This window comes from Gobio gobio (assembly GCF_949357685.1).
Source record: "Gobio gobio genome assembly, chromosome: 2".
NCBI lineage: Eukaryota > Metazoa > Chordata > Actinopteri > Cypriniformes > Gobionidae > Gobio > Gobio gobio.
This window is the reverse complement of record NC_137098.1, coordinates 22,668,927-22,696,313: the sequence shown is the minus strand read 5'-3', so window position 1 is coordinate 22,696,313 and position 27,387 is coordinate 22,668,927. Positions and strand designations below refer to the sequence as shown.

Here is a 27,387-nt window from a genome sequence, read left to right as displayed (position 1 = left end):
ATGCCTATTTTTTCACATCTTCGTGGCACACCACAATGATTTCCGTCATATGACGGATGAAGATGAAGATATCTCATGTGTTAATATTTTTTTAGTGTAACAATTTATGATTTGCAAAAATAACTTGCATCTGTGTAGATTACATGAGCAAAGTGTATGCGCGTTGTGCACGCTATACATTATGGTCAAGCATGCGCCCTTAAAATAGCATAATGAACAACGCGCAACGCGCCACTGACTTTAGACTAGGTTTTTTCTGGTCAGTGGCGCAATTGTTTAATGAAACAGCAAAATAGCACCAGGGAATGTTTGCGCCGGAACACGCCTCCTTTTTTGCGCTGAACCGCCCAGGGAGCGCAAGTGCATTCACTAGTTTAGCGACGTGCTTCTGTGGAGGGAAAAGCGCGCTTTGCGCGGGTGCAAAATAGGAATGACACATGCGTCGGTGTACAAAGTCAATTGCGCTGGGTGCAAGATAGGGCCCTAGATGGTGCAGGCTAATAGGTCCTTTAACTACCTGCTCATAATCTTTAGGGCACAGCTGATTGGTTCCTGCTGTATCAGTAGCCAATGAGCTTGCATGCTCAACCTTCAAATAGTCGGATAACATTTGCTTTAGCAAATTCCAACTTCCCCAGCTCCAAATGTATAGATCTGCTATCGGTAATTCATGCACACTCTATTGTACAGCAGCAGCATGTCTTACTTGCTCACAGCAGCATGTTGTGTATGTATTGGCAGTAGTAAGTCCAGTAATTGCTCTGCAGTAGCATTACATTCCAAGTCTTCTAGACTATAGCATCGTGTTATCAACATTTTTCCTGAGTAAACGATGAACCCAGCCATGAGGAATTCCAACTTCCATTTAGATGCTCTCATGTTCCGGTCTCCAAAGAAACACAATGTCAAAATGGGGTAAAAAGAGCATCTGAATTAATTAAACAGAAACTTTTTGAACATTACAAAAAATAAAATTATGTGCAGGGTTCAGCTGTGCTGTTGTTGACTGCTACATACACAGCAAAATCCTCAGTGTTAAATGAACACTGCTGGTGTTCATATGAGTCCACTATGGCCTAGTCCACATACTTGGGTATTTTTATAACCAGAGTTTTTCCTCCTCCATTTTAAAAAACAATTGCGTCCACAAAAGCACGGTTTTAAAAAGATCTCTGTCCACATGAAAACGCAAAACCATGCTATGATTGGCTGCCTGATTTCCACATGGGTCCCATCCACGGCACTGATGGATGCCATGGGCTCAGTGAAACCCTTCTACAAGTTCCTTTACTGGTCTCAGTGACAGGTAACTGTATATACAGAGGGGCTGGGCCCAAATGGACTGTAATAGCTTCACACACTTGCCTTACTATTTTGTATTATTGAGTTCTGGCACCTCTGTTCTGCAATATAATGAGTTAACTGCGCATGTGTCTGTATACATGTGATAAGCGATGTTAGCAGAGTTATTAAAAGCTACGTCCGCATTGCATAGACTCGACTCATGTAGCTAAATAAAAGAGATGACGGCGCACAATCTGACGTCAAACAAACGAGAGAACGGCGCACACTTCGACTTAAGCTGAAATCTCCAGTTTCACCGTCCACACGACAACGCTGTAACCGGAGTTTCTGAAAATCTTCACCCTGGCCGGAGTTTTCAAAAAAGTCAGGTTTCAGTAACCGGATACTGCGTTTGGGTGTGGACGAACAGCCATAACACATAGAAAAAGCTGCGGTTTTGAAAATACCCGTGTTCGTGTGGACAGGGCCTATGAGTCCACACAGAGTGTTAAAAGGTAACACTGAATCCATGTTGAGGTTAATGAGATAATTAAGTGATTAATTAAGTGATAATCGAGCATTAGTGATGAACACCTGATGATAATGAGGAGGATTAAACAACTCAACACACATTACCAGCTTCACACATTACTAACCAGACTGACTTTATTTCTGTCAGACATCTAGTCGTCTAGAGAAGCTCTTATTGAGAATTATTATAGTTTGTTTTAATGTCACCATCATGGTGATCAGTGTTTTCATTAGTTGGGCAGTTTGACGACCTTTTAATATTAGTTTTTCTCTGGCTGCTGTAACTGAGTTTGCTATGGCAAGAAAAGCAAGAGCAGACACAATCAGATGCTGTAGGCTGCTCAATGATAAGAATATGATCATTGTGTATTGACTTAATTCACTGATCTTATGACTGAGTATACACTCAGTAATACACTATTAGCTTTGTTTGATTGTAGTTCTAGAAAAGATCCAGCACAGTTTTAATCAGAAAAGCTGAATGTGTGTTATTAAACTGTAGAACAGAACGTATGTGCACATTTTAAAAATCGCTCAGTTTACCTGATGAAAACACTCCTGCGTTAGAGTCACAGGCTAATACAATCAATGACTCTCAGGAGATCCGCAAATAAGGCCACTATATGATGATAACTGTATCATCTACAACAAGCCAACATCATCTGTCATCACTATGTCATCATCAGTTTTCTCTTGCTGTTCTCACCGTAACAAACAGTTACAACAGCCAGAAAAAAAGGGTTAAACAGTCAAGGGTCTAGAGCCCAACTAAATCAAACAATGATCACCGTAATGGTGACTTCAAACAAATCTATTTTCAATATAATATCAACATCTAAACCTCTGTTAATTCTCAATAAGAGCTTCTGTAGACGTCTGACAGAAATAAAGTCAGTCTTGTTAGTAAAGCGTGAAGCTTTTAATGCTGTTTGTAGAGTTGTTCAATCCTCCTCTGCTGAGATCTTCAGAGATTTAGGCCCCTTCCACACAGAGTTTAGCTCTGTTGTGAACTTTTATCTTCTAAAGTGTAGGAAACTCAGAAGTGAAGACCAGGAGACTTCGGGATTGCGTTCAAACAGAAGTTATTCTTTTAATGAGAACTCTCTGTGCTGCAGGTCGTCAGAAAGCAGTCTAACTAAAGAAGTTGTACATTGTATTTTATATACATTTTAGGGGGAGGGATTATACAGCAGGGGAGGAGACATTCAAACAAAGGAATGCATATGTTGTGTAGGTACTTGTATAGGTAAAAGGACAGACCTCAGACATAACGGTGTCACCCGTCCAGATTCAATCAGCATAACAGTGTCATTCAAATGCATAGATGATAATTCAATCACTCGGGGGCTCCAAGAGCCATTAAAGACAAATGGTGCTCATTTTACTTACAATGAAGAGAACAGGAACTGGCCGGGAAGATACAGGTTTTGGGAAACCCGTCCAGACAGAGTATCACTAATCCTAATCCCAATCAGCCAAACGATATTGTGCTCTGAGCTTGTTTTGCTAAATGGTCAGGAAGTGCATAAAGACAAAATATTTAATGTCTCCAACCCATGGGCTGATTAACTTGATCATGTTAGAATGTAGTCAATCTTTACCTTAAACTGTTCCAAAATATATTTCAAAAATATTAATAAATTTGTAATCTTACATTTCCCCCTTTGATAGTTCTAATAACTCACAAAATACAAATTTAAACCTTCATCAGTCCATTCTGTAGCTTATGTTTGTTAACATAAGCCCCATCTTCTAGTCATGTAACTTGGAAAAAGTTACAGGCACATATCACTTGCTCTGTGTTGATTGTCTGTAGTGACGAATGACATGCTGACACAGAAACAAACATGCAACTAGGGTCCGTGTAGTTCATTACGAGTAATGTTCTTTTGTGGTTGGAACGGTCCTTGTGATTCCTTTGTTGACCTTACAGGTTTCCGAACCATGAAGAATTATCTTCAGTCATCTGATGTAATTTTGCTGAAAGATCAAGAATGTCTTGTAGGATTTTGTTCAAGAGTACTTGACCACCATGTTTGTGCATAAGTGAGTTTTTGAATGCAGCCATCTTCTTTGTTGGTGGTAGGAGCTGAATTATGTAGCAACCAGGGTGCACCTGCCATTGAATTGGCTGGGCAGGATGTTATATACAGACATTCCTCCCATCATGTGCCACCCATGGGATTCCTGCTCCTAATGAAGGCAGGTGTGGCATGCAAACGTTCTTTCCAGCAAACAAGGTGTTTCTTGACATATTCATCAGCTCTAAGAATATGTTGTTTCTGGAGTCTACACTTTGTGCGATGTCCATGATGAGTAGTAGCAAGGTAATCTTGATCATGTTGATGGAAGACTGAAGTTCCCGTAGGTGATTCTCTGCGTTGTGTATTTGTTTTTTTTTGTTTGTTTTTTCTTCTTGACAGTTGACTCTGTAGTGGGTCTAGTTGTCCTTCAGAGATTGTGGCTTTATACTCAGGCGAGAAAGTGCGTGCGTATGGGTCTGGGGACAGCCTTCAAGTGGTATCTAATCACAGATTAAGAAAAGAAACAAAAGACAACAGAGCAGTATTTGTTCTAAAATACAGCAAATGTTAGGGTTGTCTCATCTGATCAATCTGAGTCTGCTATTGTTGTTTCTTCTTTCCCTATTTCTTAATTCCTGCAACACCTAAAGAACAGTGAGGAAAGGATGGACTAGTGAATGGGGAAAGGCCTATAAGGAAGTCTTCACCGCAGGGTTTGCCCCCGAAGCATATTGCATTCGGTTCTTCCCTGGGCTCCTCACGGATTCATGTGTCCGTCCTATCCTATCCCTCCAGGGGGAGGAACAACTTTGCAGTGTGACACATGTGTAAGCAGGCTGAGAAGGAGCATAATTATGCCTAGCATTTCTTTTTGTATCTTGCAACTTCTTCCTACACACTTTCTCCCAATGTCCTAATTTTCCACAGTAGTGGCATTTGCCTTTTTTCTTAGGCAATCTATTGTCTGAATTCATTGTGCTAAACGTAGCTGCTGCTCGTCTCACTTTTGCCTTAACATCAGCATCTCTTCTAAATTCAGAAAAATATGTACGTGCTGAGGGCAAGCTCTGGGATAATCTTTCGATATCTCTAGGTCCTAGCAATTTGGCAGTTTGAACTTGGACAACAGAATAAGCAGGAATACTTTAAATTACCTCAATTCCTGACCTTCTCCTAGCGCCACATACTTTGACTGAATCAACAGGCACATCAGATACTGACTGAATGGCTACATCTGTTTCAATGAAAACTTGCAAGTCAGGATAAATGTTATCAGGCTGACTAAATTCATTCACATCAGTTTTCTCTGCAGCTTTGTTGAGGTTCAATTTCTTAGTCAAAGAAGCTACTCTACACTGTAAAACCCAACAAGTTCAGCTAACTCATTTCATTTGAGGACACCGATTACCGCAAACCATTTAAGTTTATAAAAAAACAATAGTTATGAGTACTCTGCACTCATTTTAATCAAGTCCACAAAAAAATTATATTTCTTAATATGCAATTAAACTTTACACTGCATTCAAATACTTTATATAGCTGAACCTTCCCTATATTGAGTAAAACAGCTGAAATTACAAACTTTAAATGAACTCAGAGTGCTTGCAGTTACTGCTAGCTCACAATAGCACACACAAAGTCAAATCTAGTAAGTTAAGCTAACTCATTAAATTTGAGGACACCGATTACCTTAATTATTTAAATTTTAGAAAACAAATAGTTATGAGTACTTTGAACTTATTTCAATTGAGTTCACTAAAATAAGACACTCATTGCAATCAAGAAATTAAGTGATGATTGAGCATTAGTGATGAACACCTGATGATAATGAGCAGAATCACAGAAGGAAAGAGAAACACAAGAACTACAACTGACTTAAGACACAGCTTTAGATGAAATAACAGAAGATAAATAAGACATTCAATCTCTGAAGATCTCAGCAGAGGAGGATTAAACAACTCCACAAACAGCATTACCAGCCTCACACATTACTAACCAGCCTGACTTTATTTCTGTCATTTCTGTTATATTGAAAATAATAGTTTAGAGATGAGATGAGTGTTTGCTTTAGTTGGGCTCTTGACCCTTAAATCTTTAATATTAGTATTTTCTCTGGCTGCTTGAACTCTGTGCTTAGAAAGCACATTTGTTGTGGTAAGGAATGACAAGAGAACATGTGATTAGGTGATGTTGCCTATACAATTATGTTGGTATAATCATCATGTAGTGGTTTAAATTCATTTGGAGTCTTATGCTCCAACTATAGTGGTATTGGGTTGTTACTTTTTGTATTATTCATTATGGTGGCTACATAATTCAACAGCATGATATCTAGCACTGTTGTGGTAATTGAGTAATATGCAAGATTTTAAAATCATGTAGTGCTCAAAAGGTTTTAATCTATGGTATTACTGAAGACACACACAGACATCAAGAATCTGTTTATGAATCTCAACAATGGTCACAATCAATGAAAAGCTTCATGCTTCAGTGCATACTGGGTACCACCAATCAAAACTCCCTCATGGGTCCCAGCATGCATTGCGGCATGAATAAATTATGCATCTGAATTGTGACTAATTTTCTTTGATTCTTACTATTTGCTTTTACTTTTGCTGTGTATGTTGTGATGTTTTTGTAGCTTGTTTTATGTTCAAAGTTGATCTGTTTATCTGAATATTTTTTTTATTGTCACCATAGTTGAGATTCATACTCTGATTCTTGATGTCTGTGTGTGTCTGAAGACTATTGTAGAAAAAAAAACCTTAGTGCATTCATTATATTCATTTAAATCTTGCATATTGTTTGATTACCACAACAAATCTGGATCTTGTGCTGTAAAATCACATAGGTTTTATTATGAATAATTTGAATTTTTTTAACACAAAACCTCTATAAACAGAGCAGTACACTCTGAATGAGATCAGTGATTCAGTCACTACATGACAATAATATACTCAGCAAAAAACAACCAACACCAGCTGATCACGTTTTCGCTTGGCTTTTCTTACTATAACAAATGTGCTTCGTTAACACAGTTAAAGCAGCCAGAGCAAACCATGTTTGGTCAAGGGTCAAGATCCCAACAAAAGCAAACACTGAACACCATCATGGTGAATTCAAACAAAACTATTATTTTCAATATAACAGAAATGACAGAAATAAAGTTAGTCTGGTTAGTAATGTGTGAGGCTGGTAATGCTGTTTGTGGAGTTGTTTAATCCTCCTCTGCAGAGATCTACAGAGATTTAATGTCTTCTTTTATCCTTCTGTTGATTTAATCTAAAGCTGTGGCTGAAGTCGGTTGTAGTTCTTGTGTTCCTCTTTCCTTCAGTGATTCTGCTCATTACCATCATCAGGTGTCACCATCAATACGCAATTATCACTTATTTAATCACTTAACAATACAATTATTATCCAATTATGCTGGGAACTAGAAATGTTCTAGAACTCATTCAGTTTGAGTTCTGTTTCGGTCATTGTGTCCACACAACATTCAGTAATATTCAGAGATGTATAGTAACGAAGTAGAACTACTTCACTACTGTACTTAAGTACTAAAAGGCAGTATCTGTACTTTACTAGAGTATTATTTTTTTCTCCTACTTCCACTTTTACTTCAGTACATATTTTCGATGAGTTTAATACTTTTACTCCGATATTTTTTTTTATGTGCTGCATCGTTACTCGTTACAATTATAAAAATGTTACGACTCATTCCATTCCAAACCCACATTACCGCTGCCAGAACTGTAGATGGCAGGTTTGATGAAGCTGGCACATCATTGAGCGAATCAAGCGATTAAGAAGACTGCGCGTGCTCCAGTTCTGCCTTTTGATCAGCTTAAAAGATGGACAAACCAAAAACACCACCTTCCACCCCTTCAACTTCAAGTGATCGTGGCTGTGAGAGAGAGCGCGCGAGAGAAAGAGAGCGCGAGAGAGAGCCCTGCGCGCGCATTCACTGTCTTTAAAACAACACGAGCGTCTTGCGCTCAAATTGCTCTCCATTTGTTTGTCTATGCACTGTGAAGTAACATTTACAAACAATGAACAGCTGTATTTTTATTAACTAAGATTAACAAAGATTAATAAATACAGTAACAAATGTCTTGATCATGGTTAGTTCATGTTAGTTATTAGTCTAATACATTAACTAATGTAATGTTAACAAATCAAACGTTTGGGTAATAAACTCTAAAGTGTCTTCTTTTTAAAGATGTCTAAATTGTGCATGTAGTGCAAATTGTTCAGCAACTGCAATTGTTTTAGTTGGGAGATGTCATTTCTGGGGATGTGCCTCAAGCAGGCGGAGGGAGAAATGGAACAGACATAGTCTTGGAAAAAAGCTTGCAGGAACCACATTTTTCATTATATCTTCCTCAAACTTGAACTATAAACTGATAAGTCGTGTGGCTTTCAATCCATAACTGAACTGGATTCCTCCAGGTCTATTTTCATATATTTTTACATGAAATAATACAACATTCTGTGTAGTGCAAATAATTTTTGAGGCATTTCAACTATTATACTTTTTTATCTGTTTGAGAAATATCAACTCTGATTGCTTTTTATTAGAGTCCCAAGTGTCTTCTTTCCAAAGATACCTTAATTGTGCCTGTAGCACACTGTTCTCAGGAGCTATAATTGTTTTAATTCAGGTAGGTCGTTTTCAGCTGTGAGCCCCAAAGTGGGGGTGCAGCTTAACAGGTTAATGAACTACAGTATTTTCAGGTTATTTATATGACAATGTGTAGAAAAATTACCTACCAACATTGTGATTGTCCTTTAGCTTAATCATTTGAAATAATAAAAACAATATGATGTTCAAACTTTTGACTACTTTCTTTAAAAACTACATAACAATACTTGTACTTTTACTTTCAGTACTTGAGTAGTACATTTTAAAATAAACTACTTGCAATACTTAAGTACAAATTTTTTTTAATACTTTAGTACTTCTACTTAAGTGTGGTGCTTAAAGAGCACTTCAACTTCTACTCAAGTCACTTTTTTGAAAAGGAACTTGTATTTTTACTCAAGTATGTGTCTCTAGTACTTTATACATCTCTGGTAATATTTGAGTGCAGTGAACTCATTTCTTTTAGTACATACAACTGTTAGGTTTTACAGTGTAGCACAGAGCTCTTTGCTCTGTTTCTCTAGTTCTGAGATATACTGAGACTGTTGTCTAGTTAGCGCTAAACCAAACTCTCTGTGACAACAAAATGCCTTTCACATTGTTCTTGCGAATACATGCTCCTAAAACTTTTTTACATTCATCAATCGACCAAGTCTGGTCTGGATGGATCTCATATTTCTGAGTTAGTTCTTGTCTAACTTTCTCTGTGACAATTAAATCCATCTGCACTCCTAACTGTGATTTGAAATCACTTTCTGACCACAAAGGAGTAGCAATTCCTCCTTTTTCAGTTGTGGGGATTAGTCTAGCACTTTTCCTAGACATTTTATGAATTTCTTTGTTCCCACACACTCACAAACAAATTTCTTTGTTACCACACACTCCCAAACACTGACTTCTCTGATCAACAAACTTGTTAACACAGCTCAACTATTGTTAACTTTCTTTGGCAAAAACAGAGGACAACACAAATATTAACTAAATGCTAATCTTCCCTGCCTAAAACAGAGGCAACAAACAACTTATTAGCACGTTATGCTAACCTTCTCTATGAAGAGGCAAACAACTTCCCTGCTTGAAAACAGAGGATAACTCATCTATAAAACAAACTTTTTTCGAGGGTAACTTAGTTAACCAAACCCAACAGCTGTCTGATAACTCTTCCCTGGCAGCGATTCAGAGAAAAACAACTTTGTACTGGTCTTTAAGGTTCTTTTGGATACAGCAGCACTCACCACAACCCTTGGTTGAGAGAAAGATTCAGTCTGGAAATCTTTGTTCAGCTGGAAGTTTCGCTCTGGATTCCAGTCTGGAACGTAGGCAGATCTTTATCTTTGAGCTTGAAGTTTCAATCTGGATTTCAGGTGAGGAAGCTGGAACTCTATCCGGGTCACAGGGCACCATCTGTTGTGAACTTTTATCTTCTAAAGTGTAGGAAACTCAGAAGTGAAGACCAGGAGACTTCGGGATCGCGTTCAAACAGAAGTTATTCTTTTAATGAGAACTCTCTGTGCTGCAGGTCGTCCGAAAACAGTCTAACTAAAGAATTTGTACATTGTATTTCATCTACATTTTAGGGGGAGGGATTATACAGCAGGGGAGGAGACATTCAAACAAAGGAATGCATATGTTGTGTAGGTAATTGTATTGGTAAAAGGTAAAATAATACAAGGTTTTTATTTAACACCGTGGCTACTAACAATTAAACAAGCATCGCCTGAGCAAAATATTCCATTACAGTTTAGTAGTAATGAATTTCTTCACTGAGAAAATAGAAAGCATCAGAAACAAAATTGTAAATGTACAATCTTTAATGATGTCTTATGATTCAACATCAATTATCGCCCCTCAAGAACTATGTGGCGAACAGCGAGGCCGAGGGACCGTGAGGGCGGGATGAGGCGGCGCTCATCAGGGAGGATGAGCGCCAGCTGCGCGCCGCAGCGATCTCGGCCCTCGTGGAGGAGTGAGGGACTATAAAGGAGGAGCGACGACAGTGAGGGACGAGAGAGGACCAGGCCTGGATTTTATGTTGTATTTTATTTATGTTTTGTTATGTGTTGCTGCAGTCGACCGTGAGGGGCTGCAGCTTATTATTTTCATTTTGTGTTTATTTGTATGTAGGCGACAGTCGTCCGCGAGGGGCTGTCGCCGCCATTTTAGTTTGTGTTTGTTTAATTAAAAGTTATTTTGAATGTCCGCCGGTTCCCGCCTCCTTCTTCCCGTACAAACATACCTTTACTACAGTGGTGCCGAAGCCCGGGAGGAAGGAGGGACACGCTGTCGAAGAGCCCTCGCAGCTGAGGGGGATCGCGGTGCCGCGGAGTTCGAGCAGCGCGGAGGAGAGAAGTCCGCGAGCGGCTGCCCGAAGCGGTGGTGCTGGAGCGGATGAAGGTCGGTGGGACGGAGAGCTCGCTGCCGTGCCCCTGGGTCGAGGTGGGGTAGCTGCCGTCCGCGAGGGGGCGAAGGAGTCCCCAGTGCTTGCCCGGAGCCGAAGCCTGCTGCCGTCCGCCATATTGGGGAGAAGCCGGAGCGCTGCCGTCCGCCAGGTTGGGGAGGCGCAGGGAGCGCGGGACGGGGACTCGCTTCCGGGCGCCCTCAGAAGGAGGAGCCACCGCTGGCTGCCAGGGGGCGGAGGAGTGTCGAGCCGTCCACCGGCCGTCCAGTACCACCGCATGGCACCGCGAGGAAGAGCCTCTGGGCTGGCTGAGGACCGAGCGGCAGTGTGTCTGGGAACCGGACCAGAATTTTTTTTTTTTTCTCCTCTCTCCACTCTCTCGTCTCTGTCGCTCCTCATGTTCCTCGCTCCGTTCTCTCACCTTGCTGTTCTTACCCCCAGGTCCCGCGGCCGCCGTGATCGCCCCCCCCCCCCCCCGGGATCAGGGAGGATGAGCGCCAGCTGCGCGCCGCAGCGGTCTCGGCCCTCGCGGAGGAGTGAGGGACTATAAAGGAGGAGCGACGACAGTGAGGGACGAGAGAGGACCAGACCTGGATTTTATGTTGTATTTTATTTATGTTTTGTTATGTGTTGCTGCAGTCGACCGTGAGGGGCTGCAGCTTATTATTTTCATTTTGTGTTTATTTGTATGTAGGCGACAGTCGTCCGCGAGGGGCTGTCGCCGCCATTTTAGTTTGTGTTTGTTTAATTAAAAGTTATTTTGAATGTCCGCCGGTTCCCGCCTCCTTCTTCCCGTACAAACAACGTTTACTACAAACTACCACACCGCTTTATAACTATAGGACAGGAAGAGCTAAATAAACTTCTCATTGCATCTAAACCAACAACATGTTTATTAGATCCAATACCCACTAAACTACCGAAAGAGTGGTTACCTGTAGTGGAAGAGCCTCTTCTCAATATAATTAACTCATCTTTATCTTTAGGTCATGTTCCAAGAATATTCAAGTTGGCAGTCATAAAACCGCTCATTAAGAAGTCACAATTAGATCATAATAACCTAGCAAATTACAGACCCATTTCAAATCTTCCATTTATGTCTAAAATACTAGAAAAGGTTGTGTCTGCCCAATTGTGCTCTTTCTTGCAAGAAAATGATATCTATGAAAATTTTAAATCAGGATTCAGGCCGCATCATAGCACAGAAACCGCGCTCGTTAAAATCACAAATGATTTACTTCTAGCTTCTGACCAAGGCTGTATCTCAATACTAGTTCTACTCGATCTTAGTGCTGCGTTCGATACAATAGATCATACAATACTCTTAGATCGACTTCAAAATTACACTGGTGTTCAGGGACAGGCATTAAACTGGTTTAGATCGTACTTATCAGACCGCTACCATTTTGTCTGTCTAAATGGGGAAAAATCAAAGATAACGTCAGTAGACTATGGGGTGCCGCAAGGATCCGTGTTAGGCCCTCTGCTATTCTCAATATATATGCTGCCACTTGGTAATATTATAAGAAAACATGGAATTAATTTCCACTGTTATGCTGAAGACACTCAATTATATATTTCATCATCACGACCAGATGAAAACGCTAAATTATCTAAACTGACAGCGTGTGTTGAAGATATTAAATACTGGATGACGTGTAATTTTCTGCTATTAAATTCAGATAAAACGGAGGTATTACTTATTGGTCCAAAAAACTCCCCACAAAACCTCTCACAATACAACTTTAACTTGGAAGGATGTCCTGTCACTTCCTGTCTTCTTCCTAGGTCAAGAAAATATGATCATATAACACCAATTTTATCATCTCTACACTGGTTACCTATTAAGTTCCGTATCAATTACAAAGTATTGCTACTGACCTATAAAGCCCTAAATGGTTTAGCTCCAGTGTATTTAACGGATCTTCTATCGCCCTACAATCCATCGCGCTCTTTAAGATCAGTAAACTCGAGGCTTCTGGTCATTCCTAGGATATCTAAGTCCACTAAAGGAGGGAGGGCATTTTCACATTTAGCTCCTAAACTCTGGAATAGTCTTCCTGATATTGTTCGAGGTTCAGACTCGCTGTCCCAGTTTAAAACTAGATTAAAGACGCATCTCTTTAGCCAAGCATTCACATTAAAATTACCTTTTATACTACAGTTAAATCGGATAGCAGCTATGCTAATTATTTCCCATCTGCTTTTCTGTTGTTATCTCGGGACACTAGCCTGGGAAAACCCAGACAACTTCCGGCAAATTTAGATTTGCTCTGCAAGTAGTCTGGCAAAGACCCCATTCAAACCCATTTCTAATCCCTAGAAATTGCGGCACCAATTAGAAATGTTGGGGCGGGCTTTACACGATGACGACAGCGCAGCGACGTTGAAGCAGATTTGCCGCCGTGGAGCATCACTCGTTCGAATCAGCTATCGCGTCTGTTTTAAGCTATTTAAACTTTTCCTTTTCGTTAAAACCCGAGCAAAGAACAACACTCGAAGCCCTCATATCTAAAAACGATGTTATCGCTGTCTTACCGACTGGATTTGGCAAAAGTCTGATACCAGCTTGGCCCTATGGTGGCTAAACGAATGGGTCTTTGCGAGAGCCCTCTGGTAGTGTTCATGTTTTACAAAATATAGTTTTAAGTCCTTTTTGAGAATGTAGTTGTTTAAAGCTCAAATCTGTGGTTTATTTATAAAGAGAACGCCTTTTTTTAATTTGATCTGCCGTTTTCGGAGTTGTGAGCTCCAGTGGTTCAGCGCCGCTCAATCGCTCAACCCCACCGAGAGGCGCCTTTCCTCGGTTTTTTTATATTTTTTGTTTTGTTATAAACATGCATTGAAGATAATATGCATTGCCTGCACTACATATACAAATATATACTGAGTGATACTGTCAGCATTGTAGGCGGACTAGTGTCCTCCCGTCCTCGGGACTTCGTTCTCCGGAGTCAAACTTGGCAAGTCACGGATGCAAGTCAGAAGTTCGCGTACGAAATATATCATAAAACACCACTGCCTCATTTCATAAAAAATAAAAATCTTAAACATAATAGCCACACGAATGTGGTTCAGGCAACGCGTAGCTAGGCCTAAATTGATTATCTTTTATATTTATAATAAAACGAAGTATAAAACACCCTGCCTCTTTTCGTTTACATTTTAAAAATAATATATTAAATATTAATATGTGGTTTAGGTAAGGTAACCAGATTTCTGAAATGGAAACTGGGGACATTTCCTATTTGAGAACACAAGTACAGACAAGAACGCATATTGAGAGACGGCCAAATGTTTCTGTGTCGCTCTGCATACGTCATCTCCCTCATCGCTCTGATTGGTTTTAGGTCTATCCAATTGCTCCGAGAGGCATTTGAGCGACGCCCGTTGGTGACGCCCCTTTGGAAATGATTTGTCTATGAAGCTTTGCCAGACCATGGGTGCATTCCATTCGACAGGGTCCCTACTCACTGTTCACTGCTCCCTACTCCCTGAGCACGGTATATCAGTTGAAGTGGACTTTGCTGACAATAATCGCTCATTTGGAATGCCCTGCAACGTCATCAAAGAAAGGCAACGACGGGTGCAGATTATGATATAGCCTAACATAAATTAATATTGTAATTTACTTTACTTTCAAATTGAAAACCATATAATAAGCATATACATTTACAAAAACACACAGTATCTAAAACATATAATCAAAACATTGTCCATTAGTTTTATTAGTTTACTTATAACCTGTATTGACTATGAACAGATTTGAAGCTGCACCTGTCATTCAATATGAAAATACTTTGATTTGGTTAACTATGTAGGCTATTCTTAATGGTCTTTAGCGGTCTCATCTCGTGCGCTTTCTTTCCCAAGTGCAGCTGCACAGTAAACATTCCTGAGGTAAATAAAGTAAAATATAAAACATGACAGCCCTCAGATGCTTCTCAACACTTTTAATTTGTTTACATTTTCATAAAATATAATATACAAATGTAACAGTTATTGCCATAACCATTCATAAATACTCTAGATTGTATAATAACTATGAATATTCAAATGCATATGTAAACTCCTTAATCGCAGAGCTGTTTAAAAACTCGACCAACCAACCAACGGCTCTGCACTTTCATTAGTTCAGACATTTGGGTGATTTTCACTCTTCACTTCCTGTGAAGTGATGTATCGATGTTCCCTTCTTCCCTGCGCCGTTCGCAGTACCCTTCGGACTGAACATGTTTGCTCCCTTTGGATTGGACTCTCACTTAAGATGGCGGAATACCCTCTGAAGTCCACTTCGCAGTCCACTTACGGTCGAATGGAACGCACCCCATAACTCAGTTACTACTGAGAATGGTCTGGTTTTAACCAGGCTATCGGGACACTAGTCCCGAGGTAAATAGTTCGTCAGCTCCAGTTTGTATCCAGCCTCTCATGGAGACTTCAGATGCCCCAACACCTGTGATGAGACGACTCGACGCCTGTGAAGAGACGACTCAACGCCAGCGTTGTTATGGCCTAAATTAATACATGATTGATTAAATTTTTCTAACATTTTTCTTTAACATTCTCTTTCTAACATTTTTCAATGTACATTTATGAAATGCACTTTCTGTGAAGCTGCTTTGAAACAATGAGTATTGTGAAAAGCGCTATACAAATAAATTTGAATTGAATTGAATTAAAAGGACACACCTCAGACATAACGGTATCACCCGTCCAGATTCAATCAGCATAACAGTGTCATTCAAATGCATAGATCATAATTCAATCACTCGGGGGCTCCAAGAGCCATTAAAGACAAATGGTGCTCATTTTACTTACAATGAAGAGAACAGGAACTGGCCGGGAAGATACAGGTTTTGGGAAACCCGCCCAGACAGAGTATCACAAATCCTAATCCCAATCAGCCAAACGATATTGTGCTCTGAGCTTGTTATGGTCAGGAAGTGCATAAAGACAAAAGACTTAATGTCTCCAACCCATGGGCTGATTAACTTGATCATGTTAGAATGTAGTCAATCTTTACCTTAAACTGTTCCACAATATATTTCAAACATATTAATAAATTTGTAATCTTACAGCTCTATACGTAAAAATTTTGTACTGTATCAGCGTTTCGTCCACACGAATCCGGCATTTTGGGAGCATGAAACCAGTATTTTTTGAAACCGGGTCCCAGAGTGGATAAATCTGAAAACGACACCCTTGCGTTTTCATGTGTACAGGCAATCCGTATATTTTGTGAAACGGGGATGTCATCACACCACGTCCTGTGCGGTAAAGACTTGAAGGGATACAACTACGGGCACTGGGCATGCGCACATCAATACTGTGTCGTTTAATTACTGTATTTGCATTATTGTCAGGGTAGGTTAGGGTTGGGGTAGGTGTAGGCGTTAATAAAACACATCTGGTAAGTAGCACATTCATTTATTGTTATTTTATTGTGAGATTTTGCCTCACCTCCGACTGTTGCTGTACCCCTTCTAGCCACAACTCTTCTTCTCCGTTTTTAGTGTATTTCTGTGGCAGAATTACAGCGCCACATACTGGTCTGGCATACTGACTACATCGTTTTGAGCCGTTTTCATGCTCTCGTGTGTACGCAGATATTTCTTGAAACAAGGAAGAAAAAAAAGATTGGATAGGGAAAGCTCTGGCTTCGTGTGGACAGGGCATTAATGTCTTCTTTTATCTTCAGTTGATTTCATCTAAGCTAACTTCGGACAGCTTCGTCATTGCTACACTGTAAAGTGGTGGCACTCTGGAGCCATGTGCTTTTTAAACCATTTTCATAGGTTTAACATTACATTATCAGCTCGGGAAATACGCTAATTTGACTAGAAACACCGGAGACCGGAAATGTAAAGCATCATTACAGTATGAGTCAGATGAGACTTCCGCATTCAGAAAAAAGTGGATATTAACCGATTTTATGGTCGATATTGAACTTGATATTAAACTTCACTGTATGGAAAAGAGATTTATAAATGTGTCAAAAAGAAAAAAAAGCTGGTGGGTTTACGGGGTGTGATGGGCCGCTTTGTGCCAGAAAGTCTAGGGACACTTTTTTACCCAGTCCGCACCTGCCTGTCTCTTCTTCATACGTTGGCTGAGGACTCGGAGAGAGATAGGGTGCATGACTGTTGGCTGGATGTCTTCAAAAAGCAGTTTACATTTGATTTAGGGAATTTGCTGTCATCGTTACACCAAACGTTAAATGGAAGTGCCTGGGGTGTGGACTGTAGAGAGCCCTGAATCTCTAAACAGGTGGGTCCAATTTAGAAACTCACTTGCATAACATGATGCCTGCCTGGATTTCCAGAGAGAGGAACATTATGCTATATCTGGTTATATCACAATTATAGCACAATTTGTATAACTGTATAATTACCTGGACTCCAATTACTATCAAAAGACGATATGCTTGGCCATGGTCATAACCAGGGTTTGGAAATGTTGTATTATGAATTGTGCTGTAATAACACCTACAAATGCAACTCATTATGTATACTACATATCTCTGTCTCCTTCTGATCTGTATCCTCCTCCTATCTGTGGCTCTCCTTTTTCTCTTTCTGATCACAATCCTCTTCCTCCCTGTTGCTCTCCTCTTTGTCCTCATATCTGTCTTCCTGATCTTAAAATGTAGGCCTTTTTTAAGAAATACATCAAATGTATTTAATCGGAACCTTTTACCATTCTACACTTTGGGTACACTCTCTCTTTTCTGTCTGTTTTGGGGGATGGACATCTTTAAATTGGTCTCCTGATGGCAGAGGTGGGCAAAGTACACAACTCCATTACTTGAGTGAAAGTAAAGGTACTATTGGTTAAATATTACTCCATTACAAGTGAAAGTTGTAAAGATAGATTTTTACTTAAGTAAAAGTACAGAAGTACTTGCTTTTAAAAGTACTTAAGTATCAAAAGTAAAAGTAAACGCATTATTTTATTATTGTTGCATTGTTGTATGAATGCACGCTGTTCCATCATGGTGGTTTAAGCCAGTCATGCTCCATCTGACATGCTAGCATACCTTCAACTCATTTAAATACTTGCTTAAAAGTTACAAAGCTCTTATCGAAGTCAAAATCATACTAGAAAAGAAAGGTTTCTACATTGTGTTTATTTGATAGGATTATGTAAAAAACATTTTTGAAAGGACTTCAGTTAACATTTTCAGCCCAACTACGTTTTTGCATGCTAACTAACATCATTGTCGAATGTTACCTATGCGTTAGCGCTGTATCCACAAGGCTATGGCAACTTGGCGGGTAAATCTATAAAAATCATTTGACCCACCATACTTCATACCAATGTTAATTTTGACAGCAAATTTTGATTTAGTTTTAGTCAGTCTTTTGACTAGAACATTTTTGGCATTCTGAATTGTTTTAGTTTTAGTCTAGTTTTAATTGACTATAATAAGATTTGAGTAGATTCAACAGACTAAAATTCAGTACTTGTGGTCTGGCGTCTGAGAGGCAGCTTTCTGTGTGCACTTTCGTATCGCCACACTTTTTCAGACTTATCCACGTCTGCTCTTCTGAATTTTAACTTTTAAGTATGACTATGGTTGCATCTGGGAACTGCCGCCTTCTATTTTGCCATCAATTGATTAGTGTTCAAAAAATACTTGGAAATCATTGAACTTCATGTGATCCTACAAGAGTGATTACTGATAGGCTGTCTGCAAAAACAAAAACAAAACAACAATCACGTTTTAAAGAAGAAAACAAACGATATTTGTCTTTCAAATGTAGTGAAGTAAAAGTCACAAGTTTCCAGAAAAAAATACTACTCAAGGAAAGTACAGATACTCAAAAAGTGTACTTAAGTACAGTACTCAAGTAAATGTACTTAGTTATTGTCCACCTCTGCCTGATGGCAAAGACCTGCCTACGCTGTGTATGAGCCTTTATTGATTTCTGTCAGTTTAAGTGTCGGTGATGCAGTATTACCAGACATTGCTATGAAAAACAAACAATGGCCCCCTATAAAAAAGTACCTTGTGTTTTGGAAACAAGATAAAGATATCACTAACCCTAACTTCCCACTTTTTTATCTTCCTAAAATTAGTCACATGGCATGTTAACGGACCCAGACCACACTTGTTCATACTCTGGAGGATGCTAACTCTCCAATTAAGAAGAAATTTAAGGAGTTTAAATTATTGTATTCTCTGTTGTACTCGTCTGAGGTTTCCCTAGATTTTAGCTATATTATCAGTGCCTTGAATCTTCACCACTTCACCAACTTCTGCTCAAGAATCCCTAGATGCACCCAAGGCAGCGTTATCCTAATGGGCAACATGGGCTGCAGCCCAGGGCCCCGGACACTAGGGGGCCCCCGAGACAATACTCTTTTGCGTTTTGAAACACGTTTTGATTGAGGTAATTATGCGTACGTTGATCGTCGTTGTCACACACCCAAATCAAGAGTCACAGCGGACACGCAGTACATCGTCACCTCAACATGTCGAACGAAAATGTAAGAAAATATGACAGTGGCGCTAAAAAGAGAAAAGAGCAGCAACAGAAAAAGAAATGAAGAAACTCTGAGAAAAATACCCAAGCTTACGACTTTCTTTAAAAAAAATTCAGAAGAACACATAGAAGTTGACACTGCCGATAAAGACGACAAGACTAATTCCCTATCAGCTACAACATCAGCTGCGGAGGAGATTTGCGAATCTATCGAGACATCTTCGTCTTCGTCCTCGCCCACTTTAGGTAGGCCGAACATACCCCCTCCTTCGGCCAGCACTTCTGAATCAGGTGATGTTAATGCAACTGATACTGCAGGCCTGCAGTTTTCTCCAATTAAAGAACACATTCCCAGATAGCAACATTGTGTCGGCCCAGATCTGGCACATGTGGCATACTGATCTGGCCCACATGCTGCATGGAATGACGGCCCTTGAGTGGACCGCTCCTGTTTGACAACCTGACCAGTATGTTACAGAGAAGGTGTAATGCACACGAAGAAACCTGCCGCTACTGGGGCTTTTTAACCCATATAAAAGACATGCCCACCGAAGAGATGCGCGCGGCCTGACGGAGTCTCGTACATAAATACTCTGAAGATCTGCAGGAGCATTTAGATGATGAACTTGTTCAGCTTCATGCGTTTTGCTGCTCCCTGACCAATGACCTCTCGTCTAGAAATTTAATGCTTATCCTCAAAGAAAAGCAGCTCCAGAGTGCGTTTCCCAATGTTGAAATTGCGTTAAGGATCCTTCTCACCCTCCCTGTGTCAAATGCCTCGGGAGAGAGGTCATTTTCAAAATTGGGACTTATAAAATCTAAATTTAGCCTAGGGCCCCGCAAAGGCTTAACAAGGCACTGAATGCACCTGTAACAAAGGAGGAACTCCACAATGCGGTTAAAATGTTGCAGAAAAATATAAATCACCTGGCCCTGATGGAATTTCTCCAGAGCTCTACTTAGCTATCCTGGACATTGTTGGTCTCCTAATTCTAAAGTCATGAATTATGCTATTGATCATGGTACACTTCACAGAGATTAAAATGTAGCCCTCATTAATTTGTTGCTTAACAAGACCAAGATCTATTAAGTTGATCTAGTTATCGGCCAGTATCTTTGATATCAGTCGACGTAAAGATCCTAGCTAAAGCACTGGTGTAATGTCTAGTGTGTTGGTTCTGTTTCATGTTCTTGTTCTTGTGTTTCATGTCATGTTCACTGTCATGTTCCTGGTTTTGTCATGTGTTCCTGTTTGTGTCATGTGTTCCTGTTTGTCTTGTGATCATAGGTGGGTTCGACATCGGCTGCGGCTGGATGCAACTGATCAACGAGAATAGCCGTGTGCAGGCGGGGAGGAGCTGCAAACAGAGACGTGAAGTTGAACACTTTCTGCTTCCCGCAGTGACGCTTGCGCGGTGTTTGCATACTTTATCAGCTGAAGTGAAATAAATGCAATATTTGGCAATACACAGATGTTTCAGAGACATTATTGTCATGTAATACTTTATGTACTGCTTAATACAGCGTCTTTTTGTACAAGAATAAAGTTCAACATATAAGCCTACACTATCAATGAAGTGGGGTCTATGTTTTTATTTTGATAAACATGACACTATAACATCGCGACTACATGAAAGGAGGTTTTACTGTTATAAAAAACATATTTGTGCGCATTAGTGGAGCTGAAGGTTTTAGAATAAACACGAAACACACGTGATCGCTGTCATGCGGTGAATCTGGCCAATCGTGGAACAGCTTTGTCGTCATCAGAGTCTGTGCAGCCTCATGCAGCTGCTCTGGAGAAACTGCACCGGCTGTATTAGCCGGCTGCTCTCGAATTGCTCTCGCGGCACTTTGTTGACATACGTCACTGTCACATGGCATCGGCGCTGCCTCAAGTCGGACAAAATTTTTAACCGGCATGCACTGCTTCAAGTCAGCCGCCGATCGGTCTGCGCATCGCTGAGTGAAGTCGAACAAGCCTCATGCCATGTGCTGCCATTGTCATGTGATTCCCTTGTCCTCATGTGTTATGTTCTCATTGGTTTATTTAGTCATGTGTTCTCAGTTCAGTTCTGTCATTGGTTCACTGTCTTGATTGTTCACAGGTGTGTCTTGTTTAGTCATTAGAGTGTATTTAAGCCCTCATGTTTGCCATGTGTTCTTATCGAGTATTGTTCCCTGTACCCCGCTGTTAACTTTTCATAAAAATGTTCTGCTGTCGTTGATGTCATCAACTGCACCTCAGGCCACTTTGAATGTGTGTCAACCACTACTAGGTACATGTGACCCTCACATGGCCCCGCAAAATCTACATGTATGCGCTCCCATGGTTTTCTTGTCCACTCCCATGGGTGAAGGGAAGCTTGGGATGGCATTTTCTATATTTGTTGTCATGACACATATTTTCACTTGCAGTTTAATGTCAACATCAAGACCCGGCGACCACACATAACAGCCAGCAATGGCTTTCATTTAGGCAATTCCTGGATGACCAGTGTGCAGTTCCTTCAGTACTCTTTTCCAGAGCTTGTGGGGAACAACGACTCTCATGCCCCGCATTAAGCACCTGTGTTGGACGGACAGCTCATTGCGTCTGGAGATGAAAGATGAGAGTTGACTATAACCAGTCAGGCCGACAGCTTGTTGAGTCACTCAGACTCACGTCGATAACAGGGAGTTTCTCCATCTGTCTGAGATAAAACAGCTGTGCTCTACTTGTAATGGAAGACAGGAAAGACCATAGCATTTGCTATGTTCAGCTCTTTTGTACTCAAAGTTGTGCGCAGACAAAAGTAATGCCCACCTCTGCATCCTCATTGCCGCCATAGTCAGAATTCCTTTTTGCAGCCCAAAGATCGTAGCGTGGGGGCGGTGATATGTGAAAAACGTGAACTTGTGTCTTTAGAGATACTGATGGAATTTTCTGACCCCAAACACTATGGCCAGAGCCTTGCGCTCAGTCTGCACATAATTCTGTTCTGCCTTGCTAAGTGTGTGCTATGTGAAGGCTATTTGCCTTTATTCACTACTGGGTAACTTGGTAAATGACAGCACTAATGCCATAAGGTGATGTGTCGCATGCAAGCCGAATGGCATTCTGAGGGTCATAGTGTGTCAAAACATTTTGTGACACCAGTTGTTCTTTTGCCTTTTGGAATGCAGCATCACACTCTGCAGACCACTGCCAGCATTTCCCTTTACACAGCAGGGCGTTCAGAGGATTCGTTATGGTTGACATATTGGGTATGACAATAGTCAATAGTCCCAATAGTCAATAGACAATAGTCCCACAATAGTTTAACCCCCTCGAGTCGGCCGTCGCGCACTCTTATCAGTGCCAAAGACACTCAAATAATGTTGTTTTTTATCATTCAGGCAAGTGTTATACATCATTAGAATCTGTCAAGTTTCTATTTTCTTTGGGTACAGTCACAAAAAAAAATGAATTGTTGTGCTTTTTGCAAAATAAAGAAAACAAACATGAAACAGCGTGATCTGTCAAAGAAGTTCATTCAGATAGTCTTCTGAAAAGGAACTCTAGCTTAGTGAATACTTGTCTCACAAACATGAGACATATGTCTAAAGAAACTTTGAAATGTCAGGTTTTAAATAATGTAAATCGAATCGAAAACAAATATTCTGTGTTTATGAAATATGTTTGAAAAGAGAGAGATGTCAATCGTTTGCAAGTGTCTCATTATCCGCTAATGCGACCACGCCCACGGAGCATGCATTCTTTAGAGATTAAAATATAGGCTACTAAGGTGATCCATGCGTCAATGCCCACAACAACTCAAATAAACATATCAAGGGTAGTGCTATTCTTCAGCTACATCGTTTTGAGAAGCGTTGAGGAATAATCCTGGAAAAATGTACCTCATGAAAAGCTGTTCATTTCTAAGAGCAACGGATTCAGCTGCTGATTGTAAGGTTGGCTAAGTTTATTCTGTTAGCAAGTCAAATGAATCCTGCTGCAACATAAAGTCAGAAATGATTTTGACCACTTCAAGTTTTGTTTTGTAGAAAGCCTAGTGAATTTCGTTTTGCATAAATTGTATCTTAATTTTAATCAATGTTTCTATAACATGTATATAACATGTTTTAACATCACCATATGAATGAAATCCCCATTAGATCGCAACAGGAAGCTAATACAAACACTCGGTGGTCTAAAGTGAAATTTTGACAGGCAAGGGGTTAAATATTTGTGAAGCTATGAAAAATGTGATTTGTTGATGTAAAAAGTGTTGAAAGGGTTCTTACCTTGTCACCTTTTGGGCCAGGTGGACCCTATTGGGAATTATAAAAGAGAGAAAAAAATTAAAGGTTTGCTCCATAAGCTGAAACATAAAAAAGAAAAATAACAAATGTGTTACAACATGGATTGTATAGATTTGCATGTCGTAAATGAATCCCACATATAACATACATCTACAGAACATAAAGATGCACAGTTTCCCACACATGCGGAGTTCAAAATTAATGGGAATATGCCTTTAGTCATAATCCAGTAGTTCTACTCAATTTCAGGCTTACAAGGGGACTATCTCTGCCTTTCAACATGATAACCTAAATTATCTTCCACTTTGAATACATTAAACATTAAGTGTCTTTGAATATGAAATCTTTGCACTTTTATATGACAGACCTGCTAATGAAACATGGTCATTTCTTAGTAAAAATGTGTCCAGCCACAAAAGGTCAGTGCTTTTCCATATGCCTATTTCAAAGTTTGCATTCTCAGGTTACCAAAACACTGTTGCCAGAACACATTAAAAGTTTTCAGTTGAAAACGGTGTTGTGTAAGCGGCAACTAAGTTGATAACCAATGATTTTTACAACAGAAATGAATCAATCAAAAACTTACTTAAAGGGTTAGTTCACCCAAAAGTGAAAATTACCCCATGATTTACTCACCCTCAAGTCATCCTAGGTGTATATGACATTCTTCTTTCAGACGAATAAAATCTGAGTTATTTTACAAAAGTCCAGGCTAATCCAAGCATTATAATAGCAGTAATAGTTGCTCTGTTTTTGAAGTCCATAAAAAAATGCATCTGTCCGTCAAACAACATGCTCCGCGCAGCTCCAGGGTGTTAATAAAAAATATGGATATTTTTCTTACACAAACGCATCGATTCACTTCAGAAGGCCTTTATTGACACCCCCTTGCCGCGTGGCGCACGTTATTTGACGGACAGGTGCATTTTTTATGGACTTCAAAAACAGAGCAACTATTACTGCAACTATAATGCTTGGATTAGCCTGGACTTTTTTAATATAGCTCTGATTATATTCGTCTGAAAGAAGAATGTCATATACACCTAGGATGACTTGAGGGTGAGTAAATCATGGGCTAATTTTCAATTTTGGGTGAACTATCTCTTAAAGCTGGACCATGACTTTCTTCTAGCAGCTGTACAGCCAAACCAATCTTTGTTGCATTAATTTCCTATTATCACTATAAAGCTGCTTTGGCGCTGGGATTTCCTGGAATGTCATTACTTCTGTCTACATTATTGTTGTTTTTTTTTTTAATGCAGCCCTTGTAGGCACAACAAACCTCTTCATAGTTTTTGTGAATTTTAAATCACAATTTTACCAGAAAAAAAAAATGACAATTAGACCCCCCCAGATGCAGGGACCAGATGCAACTGATGAGTCTGAAGAGCTACACTGGACTGGACTCTTCATGAACATGGTAAAATAAGCTGGCAGGGAAGATCCCTTTTGAGGGAACTCGCGCTGTGTCGTATAACAACACTTTAGGGAAAAGCCTTTAGCATGACAGCTAGTGCCTGAAGCATGTGCGCAACTTAGTCCAATTCTGATATTTAGCAAGCGCTCTATGTTTGTGAGTCCCCCAAGCCATTACAACATCTTCGCTGGTGGGAAAGGCGTATATGGCGGCAGGTCAGGCGGGCTCTTGTCTTCACTCTATGTCCATCCTACAAGCATACCAGTCTGACCTGCTGAGGCACTGAGGGCGAATGTGTGGGACCCGCAGTGCGGATTAATTGACAGCTGTCTGACTCACGACGACATAACAGCCAGCAATGGCTTTCATTTAGGCAAATGAAACATTAAGTGTCGACCATGCTAGTAAAGCAGCAGTGCCGACGATGCTAGTAAAGCATCGCTGGCAGATCACTCGTCTTACATCAGGAGCCACAGAGCCTTGCCTGTGACAAGATGGCCGCCGGTGATGACGTTAGAGACTCCGCCGTAAGACATCTAGCCTTTATTATGGATATCTATGGTTGGAAGTACCATACGTCACGATGTACCACAACGTCCAATAGGAAAATTCAACTGCAGTAGCCACCGTTCAACCTTAAGAGGGCAGCACTTTGGCGGTTTTACACCATATTTTATAGAATTAAAACACTTTATACCCAAATGTCAAAACATTTACTTGAATCAATGAACAGCATTTATAAAGCCCCAGTATTACAGATCATTATCTAAAAAAAGTTGGTTTAGGGTTTAGTTACCCTTTAAGGATGAGGCCTGCGGCTCAGGTTAGATTTCTGGCATGGGATCTAACTAGGGATGCACCGATGTATCGGTCGCCGATATTTATCGGCCGATTTTTTATCAATTTACAACCATCGGCATATCGGCTATATCATGAGAAAGGCCGATATAACAAACCAATGGTTTATTAATGAACTTCGTGAAGGCACTGAGCTGTGTAATATCTGCTGCATAATCCAATATATGTAATATTCCTGCTGCGCTGCTGTCTGTGTTTTAATGTTTATCAAACAACAAAAGACCAACAAACAAAAAAATGAATCGCTCACTACTCTTGACTAAACTTTCATAAGGATTCATTTCCGCGATGCGGGCAACGCAGACAGAATACAGTCATAAAAACGGAATTTACTGCATAATGCAGAATGGCAGGGAATGTTTTGATGAATAAATAAAACGTTGGTCAGTACACTTAAATCAATCACGATATATACTAGTGTCTGTGAATATTAAGCCACAAAAATACTTTTAAAATATGAATCCTGCATGTTTCTCTGTCTCTGTTGGAGACGCGCGGCTTCATTTAGCCTAACGTTACCTCTTTCTCTCACACACACTGAAACACGCAGTGTTTTTCAGCCTTTGCCACCTCAATATGAGACACGAATGCATCTCCAGTCACTTCATGAGCATTTTACCGTTTTATTCGACAAAATCTATCGTCATATCAGAACACACACACAGGAACTCGAAGCACACGGCAACCCGTCAAAATAAAAGTTCAGTTAAACATACCAAAATAAAAGTTCAGTTTAACAAAGTAATTGTGATTAATGGATTAATGTTGTACAGAAGAGCTATGTCTCAATGTAATAATAATATATGCATTTAATTTTGTAACACTCATTTTGTTACATGAGGGAGATCCGTTTATCCCAGAGCAGAGAAGAATATATTTAAAGGGTTAAAGAGTAAATATCCCAAACGGCAGCAATATCACCAAACATACATTCATAGAAATGGAAATTCACAATTCACATCTTGTTAGAGCATTTCAGCCCAACCACAACATGTAGAGTTCACTCAGAAATAAAGTCCATTTCTCACAACTCCCACCTAGTCAGGTAAGAAGTGTGCATCTTACCCCATCCCGACAGTTCAATGGAAGTCCACAAAAGTTCAACATAAAGTGTCCCAAACTATAACCAAACGACAGTCCAAATAATCCAAGGTGTGGAAGAAAACCATATAGTCCAGATGAAGCGTCCTTGCTTGACGAATGAGGCCAAAAGAAAACCCTCTGAACAAATATGCAAAACATAAATCAAAATATGCAATTGAATGCAGAAAACAAACAAAGTTACAAAATATATACACAACTTACACTGAGCTGTAGAACCAAAGAGGTTCCTCAATACAGGGTCCCATGCATCACAAAGTTGAGCAAACACTCAAAGCCATGCCAATACCTCTCCAAAACAGTCTTACTTGTCCCTCTTAAAAGGATAACATGCCCTTCAGAAACCTCCCTAGATCCCC

At 40.0% G+C, this 27,387-nt stretch overlaps 1 protein-coding gene across 1 annotated transcript in view; it reads right to left on the bottom strand.

Annotated features, from left to right (window-relative positions):
* col25a1 (collagen type XXV alpha 1 chain) overlaps positions 1-27,387 on the bottom strand; it is a gene marked incomplete at its 3' end in the record, with an annotated part of 823,527 nt that overhangs the window by 281,532 nt on the left and 514,608 nt on the right. Inside the window, exon 5 of the mRNA XM_079803471.1 lies at positions 23,635-23,661. Within this exon, the coding sequence (XP_079659597.1) occupies positions 23,635-23,661 (27 nt within the window). The remainder of the gene's footprint in view (positions 1-23,634; positions 23,662-27,387) is intronic.